The 8,900-nt window shown below is 42.4% G+C and overlaps 1 protein-coding gene across 1 annotated transcript in view; it reads right to left on the reverse strand.

Annotated features, from left to right (window-relative positions):
- The window catches only part of SLC25A21 (solute carrier family 25 member 21), a 208,064-nt gene extending 199,757 nt beyond the window's left edge, over positions 1-8,307 (reverse strand). Inside the window, exons 1-2 of the mRNA XM_054715652.1 lie at positions 8,277-8,307; positions 7,278-7,326 (exon numbers count right to left, since the gene is read on the reverse strand). Coding sequence (XP_054571627.1) covers positions 7,278-7,326; positions 8,277-8,307 — 80 coding nt within the window. The remainder of the gene's footprint in view (positions 1-7,277; positions 7,327-8,276) is intronic.
- Between the last annotated feature and the right edge of the window lie 593 nt (positions 8,308-8,900).

Consider the following 8,900-nt stretch of genomic DNA (forward strand, 5'->3'; position numbering starts at 1 on the left):
CTGTTTTCACAAACAAGACTGAGGTTTTTCTCCTACAACAGCTACATCCCCATCAACATCTGTACCCACCAGAGTGGCTCCATTCTGACCAATCAGGACAGGGCTTGTTAGGCCAATCAAACTGTGAGGATTTGCAGTCTTCCTTTGCATGAGGATGGACCAATCAAGGATCAGGGGTGGGGACTTCTCTCAATATAAGTCAGCTCCCCTCTGTCTCTGAAAGTGCACTTTCCCTTTCCACCAAAGACTGAGTTTCCCTGACTGACCTGAAACTCCAGAGCAGAGTGAATGGGCACAGAACTGAGCAGGCCAGTGAGGTCTAGCCAGAGAGGGGCTTGGCCCCAGGGCTGCCTCACAGCCGGGCAGTGCTCACAGCCGTGTTGTATCACAATTGAGCAGTTTTGCACTGAATAAAGTTTCCTTCTTTACCACACCCCACACTGGGGATTCCCGTTGGCATGGAATTGGTACCAATGACCATCGGTTGACAGGGTCCACCCACAATTGTACACAAAGTTCTCTGTATATGAACAGGACTACAAAACAGTGTATATGCATGTCTCTGGGGAGAACCTCAGAGGAGACTGAGTCTACCTAACTGCCATGTGTACAGCATTGTAGCCAAATCTCCTCTGCTAAAATCTAGAGAGGACACTTAGAACAAGGCAACTTTCATATGGCTAGTCGATGCTTACATTAGGTCTATTTCAGGAGCTACACTTACACGGGGCAGGAAAGCTATTTCCTATAGAAAGCCAAGTGCCACATTGCCTAAAATCTCTCTATAAAAGATTTATTGATTATAACTTCTAACTATCTCTTAAAATGCTAAGCAAGTTCCTGTTAAGCATGATGAATTGAAAATGCATGCTTGCAATCTAAATGTCCATCAATGAATGAAAAGGAAAATGTGACACACACACACACACACACACACACACACACACACACACACATATGTATAATGGAATATCATTAAGCCATAAAAAACAAGGAAATCTTGCCATTTGTGACAACATGAAAGATGAATGGGCCTTGAGGGCATTATGCCTAGTGAAATAAGTCAGACAAAGACAGGAGAAATGGTGAAGATATTAAGAAAACACACACACGCAAACCCCACAAGCTCATAGAAACAGACAAAAGTATGGTGGTTACCAGAGGGGAGGGTGGTTAAAGAGAGTAAAGGGGAATAAATAAAAAGGAGACTTGACTTAGGGTGATAAACACACAATACAATACTGTAGATGCTGTATTAGAGAATTGTACACCTGTGATCTATATAATTGTATTAACCAGTATCACCCCAATAACTTCAATAAAGATGTTTTAAAAAAACAAACACCATGTGATCTCACTTATAAGTGGACTCTAAAACACAAACAAACACCCAAGCTCATAGATACAGAGAAAAGAGTGATGGTTACCAGAGCCTGTGGGTGGGGGGTGGGCCAAATGGGTGAAGGTGGTCTAAAGGAACAAATTTTCAGTTATAAAATAAATAAGTCCTGGGGATATATGGAGCATGGTAACTATCCTATCTAATAATAGAGTAACATGTAAATTACCATCACTCCGCTACGCCCATGATTGGGCGGTGGGAGGCTGGGGGGCGGGACTCGGGGTGGCCTATCCGGCCATTGAGAGGCACGGATCCGCTGCCACTGAGGGGGGCTACCCTGCTGCTGAGAGGCGCAGGGGGCGGGAGTGCAGGGGGCGGGACTCCCGCCCCATGTGCCTCTCAATGGCCAGATCCGCGGCCGCTGAGGGGTCCTGCCGCAGACACCCAGCTGTGCCTCTCAACAGCAGGGTAGCCAGGTGTCCGCGGCAGCCCCCCTCAGCGGCCGTGGACCATCAAAAGCGGGGAGCTGGGTGCCTGTCTGCTCAGGCAGCAGGCATTTCAGAAGCCTCCGCCGAGCCAGCACCCAGCTCCACCGCGAAAAACGAAAGCGTGTAGGGGACCCTACAAGTGCATGATTCAATCATGCACTAGGCCTCTAGTAGTTAATAATACTATACTGTATATTTGAAAGATGCTAAGAGAGTAGATCTTAAAAGTTCTCATCACATACAAAAAAAATTATAACTATGTGTGGTGATGGATGTTAACTAGACTTACTGTGATATCATTTCACAATGTATACAAATATGGAATTACTAACTTGTACACCTGAAACTGATATAATGTTACATGTCAATTATATCTCAATTTAAAAAAAAAAGCATGTTTATGTCAGCTTTTTCTCCAAATCTCACTAAAATGATAGTATGTCAGTCCTGGTTCTGTTTGTCTTCAGGCCCATTTCTCACTCTTCCCTTGTTTTGCTCTGTTCTATTATCCAGAGGGACTGCCCTCTGTGAGGCTGGTTTCCCAGGCTTCCATGCGTTCAGATACAGAAGCACTGATGGGAGATTGCAGAGTGTGGAAAAGGAGAAACCAGAGTATTTCTCATCCTCCTTGTCTGCCCCAGGCAGTGAATTTTAGGCAGTGGCTGTTGTCCTCTGAGCCTCCAGCTACGACTAGACCAGATTTGCTATGGTTTTAGCTTGTACCAGCCTCTGTTAACACCACCACTTCCCTTTATTCCTCCAGCCTGGGTTAACAGAATTGATCATTTACAAAATGAAAAAAATAATAGAAAAAAATCTCTGTGAAGAAAGAATTTGAAAATACATTTTTAGAATCTGTTATCTTTCATTCAGCAAATAAAAGGATTAGGCACAAATAGAATCTCAAAAGAAAAGACTAGACTCGAAGAAGTAAACACATTTATTTTGCCAAAAGAAGAGACTAGACTTCGAGAAGTAAACACGTTTATTTTGAGATATTGTGGAAAATGAGCCATTTCTATACCCAGATTGATTAAGTACACCACCCTTCAAGTAAAGATATCTCAGAAGAGGCAAAGCAGCTCATAAAAAACCTGTAAAGCAAGTGAGGTTTGGCCTGATGTCTACTATGCCCCACTTGGATAATCCTTGAAATAATCTGGAACCCAGTGCTCTTGGATGTCATTTAGGAAAATGACCTGCTCAAATAACTAATGCTACATGGTTTCAGATATTATCTCTTGTAGTTTACAGTTTATCTTATTTAGAAATGTAGTTATCTCCTATACAATATATATAATATTGAAAATATTTTAGCATTATTTACTCTGTTCTGTCTACTCCTTATCACCTGTGTGTTAGTGCCCAGTGATAAATGCTACCACTCTTGCATATTCTATTTCTATTGCAAAATCAGTTGCACATATTTTGGGCTTTCAGTTTACTCTATAATTGTGGGCTTTTATTCAATATACTTTTTATTATTATGCAGGTCAAATACCATCCAGTATCCAGTTCCCTTCTCCTTTAGTGCACCTGGAAGGATTGTATTTTCTCTTCCCCTGAAGCTAGGCAAGGGCATGTGACTAATTCCAATAAATCAATGCAATTTTCATGAAAATATCTACATAACAAAGGAGACATAAAGCCCCAGTAACTTGGCACATCCATTTTAAGGAGTATTCTATTCAACTCCCGTATAAAGAAATTATATAGTAGTTACACGCAGATTTTGGACTATGCAGGAGGTCGGCACCTACTTTGTTCAAGGGTCACTGTATTATAGTTTTTGAAATTCATTGTGATGAGATTCTTATTAGCTCACCAGGCTGTGAGCTCTTTGAGGGCAAAGCTAGCCTGGAACCCATATAATACCAGATACTCAATACATGTTGCTAAATGGATGAGTGAAGGATTGAGTGACTGAATAACCATAGTTTCAATGTGATATCTTATTTAAATCATTCTTGTTTCTCCTTCATGCTCATTTGAACAATTTAAAAATTTAGGCAGTTTCCCTTAAGTGAAAAAAGACAAAACACTTTTATTCCTCATCAAGAAGAGCAAAAATATTCTGGCTTTTCAAAGAAGATAACATGAAGTCTAAGAAAGACATGGCAGTGAATTTTACTTTCTCATACTAGTGGGTTGAGGTCTTGTGGGGGAGAGGGGTGGAGAGGGCAATGGGGGAAAAGGGACTTATGTAATATTTTCAACAATAAAGATTTATTAAAAAATAAAATAAAATAATAATAAGATATAATTTATTTATTAAAATAGACAGTCCAGGGAGTACACACATATTTGAATATGAGTTGTGGTCTTGTTCTCTCTGTTAGGGTTTGGTGACCTGAGGCTGTTATGGACTGAATATTTACAAACCCCAAATTCATATTTTGAAGCCCTAACCCACAATGTGATGGCATTTGGAGGTGAGACTTTAGGGAAGTAATTAGGTTTAGATGAGGTCATAGGGGGAGCCCCATGATGGGATTAGTGCCCCTATAAGAAAAAGAAGAGACATCCGAGCCCCTCTCTCTGCCATGAGAGGACAGGGAAAGAAGGTGAGTGTCTATAAGTCAGGAAGAGGGCCCACACCAAGAACAAATTGACTGGCACCTTGATCTTGGATTTCCCAGCCTCAAGAACTATCCTATGTAATAAAAGCATAATATGCAAATTGACCAAACGGCCGAACAGTGGAACGAGCATCCGGATGACCATCTGGGACCATGCTATGACACCCATTGGCACCAAGCCAGCCAAGGTGAGTGTGATGCGATTGGTCGGGGGCCCGGCCATCGCCCCATGATCACCCCACAGAGGGAAGCCCAGGCCACTGGCCAGCGGGGCGATCAATCGGGTGGCTCCACAATTGTCCCAACAAGAGAGGCCCAGGCCACTGACCAGTGGGCTGCGGCAGGTGGGCAGGGCCTCCCTCTGCAAGGGAAGTCTGGGTCCCAGGTGCTGGTGGCCAGAGGGAGGGAAGGCCTACTCTTGCACAAATTTTGTGCATCAGGCCTCTAGTGAGAAATAAATGTCTGTTGCTTAAGCCACCCAGTCTGTGCTATTTTGTTATAGAGCCCAAGCTAAGGCAGAGGCCAATTTCTCATCTTCTCTACCTCTATTAGAAATGTAATATGACATGCATGCCATAGTATCTTTCTTGGCTTTCAACAACCTAAGATTCTTCAGCCTCTTTGGATAAATTAAGCAACATGTCCACTCAATGACCAGCCTGGATTATCAAGTACAGTATTCCCCCCTTATCTGTGGGGGATATGTTCCAAGACCCTCAGTGAATGCATGAAACCATGGATAGTACCAAACCCTATAGGTGCTGTGGTTATACCTATACATACATATGATGAAGTTCAACTTATAAATTAGTCATAGTAAGAGACTGACAACAACAATCTATACTATACTAATAAAAGGGTAATATGTGAATTAGACCGGGAGACTGGACATCTTCCTACCATCTGACTTCCTTCTGGACAAAGCCACAGTGATGGGGGCTGAGGCAGAGGCAGCAAGGGAGGGCAGTTGGGGGCCATGAGGCTGGCAGGGGAGGGCAGTTGGGGGCCATGAGGCTGGCAGGAGAGGGCAGTTGGGGGCCATCAGGCCGGCAGGAGAGGGCAGTTGGGGGCCATGAGGCTTGGCGGGGAGGGCAGTTGGGGGCCATGAGGCCAGGCGGGGAGGGCAGTTGGGGGCCATGAGGCTGGGCGGGGAGGGCAGTTGGGGGCCATCAGGCCAGCAGGGGAGGGCAGTTCAGGGCCATGAGGCCAGCAGGGGAGCGCAGTTCAGGGCCATGAGGCCGGCCAGGGAGAGCAGTTGGGGGCCATGAGGCTGGCAGGGGAGGACAGTTAGGGGCCTTGAGGCCGGGAGGGGAGGGCAGTTGGGGGCCATGAGGCCAGCCAGGGAGGGCAGTTGGGGGCCATGAGGCTGGCCGGGGAGGGCAGTTGGGGGCCATGAGACTGGCCGGGGAGGGCAGTTGGGGGCCATGAGGCTGGCCGGGGAGGGCAGTTGGGGGCCATGAGACCGGCAGGGGAGGGCAGTTGGGGGCTATCAGGCCGGCAGGGGGAACCCCACTCCCGTGCATGAATTTTGTGCACTGGGCCTCTAGTTAATAATAAAATAGAACAATTACAACAGTATTCTGTAATAAAAGTTATGTGAATATGGTTTCTCTCTCTCTCTCTCAAAATACCTTATTACACTACACATATAGTTTGGATACTCTGGATAAAGGGATGACTCATGTCCTGAGCAGGACAGAGTGGGATGATGTGAGATTTTATCATGTTACTCAGAAGAGCATACAATTTAAAATGGATAAATTGTTTATTTCTGAAATTTTCTATTTAATATTTTCGGACCACTGTTGACCGTGGGTAACTGAAACCTCAGAAAGAGAAACCATGGATAAAGGAGACTACCTTATTTCCTAATTGTGGCAGTAGGGTTTGTTTGACCCCCATTGTTGCATGTCCCTATTCACTATTAAGTTGCAACCTAGGTATAGTGTTCTTGGTTTTTGTTTTGTTTTGTTTTTTTAATATATATTTATTGATTTCAGAGAGGGAGAGAGAGATAGAAACATCAATGATGAGAGAAAATAATTGATCAGCTGCCCCCTGCATGCCCCCTACTAGGGATCAAGCCCACAACCCAGGCATATGCCCTTGACCAGAATCGAACCCACAACCCTTCAGTCCACAAGTCAACACTCTATCCACTGAGCCAAGCTGGCTAGGGCGTGTTCTTGGGTTTTACACAAATAAATGAAACTTTCACTACATTCTAAGAGCTTCCAATTAAAAAAAAGAGAGAGAAAGAGTTCAATAATTCAGGAGAGGTTTAACTTTTTAAAATGCTTTCAATCATATTAAAACCCATAAGATTTTTTCCTCTTGGTAAATAGATTTACTATATTGCCCTTATTAGTATGTACCTTTAAGAGCAAATGCCTTTTCCTGGAAACATGGCACTCTGCATTGGGAAACAGTTATAGGAATGAATTCTTTAAGCACCATTTAAGAAGTTTAGTTGAAATTTTGGAGTCTCACACCAAAATGCTAACTATTAAATAGTAATCTGTTATATACAATGCCAAATGAAAGTCTGCTATAATAATTCACTAGATAAAGTTTAGTTTTCACATCATTTGGATATATTTACCTCAACCAGTTTAGCCACAAATCAAACCTTATGGTTGTCATGTGAAGGCAGTAAAATATTATATACCTTCAGATGACCTCAATCCAGAAATGCTTTTCACTGTTCACATTTTATCCGTCAAATAGTATTTTCTTTAAGAAGTAAATACAAATGCCATTATTGGGAGAAGCTACCGGCCTGGGACAAGTTCTAGCATTTAGTGTTCTGACAGACCTTAATTTGGATATCAGCCAAAGTCAATAAAACTTGTTCATGCAGAACCTTACCTGGTTTTCACCACATCGAGGGGGTGCATCAGGCAAATTTCTACAAGACCTGAAAGATGATAAAGAAAAGTCCAATAAACACTTATGCAAACACTGGTTTTTATTTCCTTGACCTTATTGATTTCTCAAGTTTGAAGATTCGAATAAGAAACTTGGAACATTGGACATGACAGCTAATAGTTGTAGGCTAGTGGCAAAAGACAAAAGTATAATATGATTTTGTTACAGTGGAAGCAAGTTATGTGAGTACTTATTGGTGCCCTGGCAAAAGCAGGGGCTGTAGGTAAAAGAAAATGAAAAGAAATCAGATGTCCTAAATCCCAATCAACTAGGCAGGAATTACTGTATCTCAATCCAATCCAATAAACAGATATATGAGGGAGAAAGGGAGGAAAGAAAAAAAGGAGAAAAGAAGGGAAAGAAGGTCTTTCAGCACCCCCTACACCACCTACTAACATGGCAAATCATGGGCCTCAGTCTTAGGATTCATGAAATAAAGATTGATAGCTTAACAGAGAACATGTATTAAGTGTTTATTGTATGCCAGGCATTGTTCTAAGCAGAACTTAGTTTATTTCATTTAATCCCCACAAGAGCTCTTTGTGATAGAAAGTAATCCTATCCCATTTTACAGTAGAGATAATTGAGTCACATTAGATTAAATAACTTGTCTAAAATCTCATATCTAGGAAGTAGTCTTAATCCTACATAACCCATGATCTTAACCATTGTGCAGTGAGGAGGAATTTATAGATTCTTGCATATTCATTGTAAAGCCCCCTTCTTATTGTCTGAGCAGGTAAGAGTAATAGTAATAATCACAACAGTTACCTTACCTGCTGTCCCTACACAAGGTTGGTCATTTTTTGAAAGGTTTCTACTGATTTTAGAGAGAGAGAAAGAAAAGGAGAGGGAGAGAGAGAGAGAGAAATATTGATTGGCTGCCTCCTGCAGCCCCCTTTTGGGGATTGAGTCCTCAACCTGAGCATGTGCTCTGACCAGGAATGGAATCTTTGACCTCTTTGAGCATGGGACCATGCTCAACCAATTAAGCCACACTGGCCAGGGTCACATTGACAGTCATTTAACATACATTATCCCTGATGTGTACAATTATTGAGCAAGGACAATTTTATATCATATTTACTTGAAGATAAGCAAACTAAAGTAGATAATGTTAATTGATTTGTCTTAAAGCCACCCAACAGTATTGCGGGTCTTTTCTTAAAGGCAGAGCACTTACCTCTCCTTTATTTTCAAACTAATTTAATTTGAGCTTATCTGAAATTTAGTTCTTCTTCCCCATCATATTTATAGACAGAAATATCTTTTATTCCCTTACTGGTCAGGTTCAAGAAGCTCAAGTACTTGTACTTTCCCAAAGGCCAGCTTTGCTTCCAAAGAAGCTTTAGAAAGTTCTCCCTGCTGTAGTTTATAAGTCATATGTATTGATCCAAAACAACTGTCTTATTTTGGCTAAAACAAATAGGACTCAATATTGATTTCATTCCAGCAAGGAATGCTCCATAGTCATTGGTAACCAAGTCATTGACCCAATCAGAGTCATTGCCTGGAGACTGGAGAAAGGAGCAGAGAACAAGGGCAACAGAATTACTGGGCATA

This window comes from Eptesicus fuscus, chromosome 5, assembly GCF_027574615.1.
Source record: "Eptesicus fuscus isolate TK198812 chromosome 5, DD_ASM_mEF_20220401, whole genome shotgun sequence".
Lineage (NCBI taxonomy): Eukaryota > Metazoa > Chordata > Mammalia > Chiroptera > Vespertilionidae > Eptesicus > Eptesicus fuscus.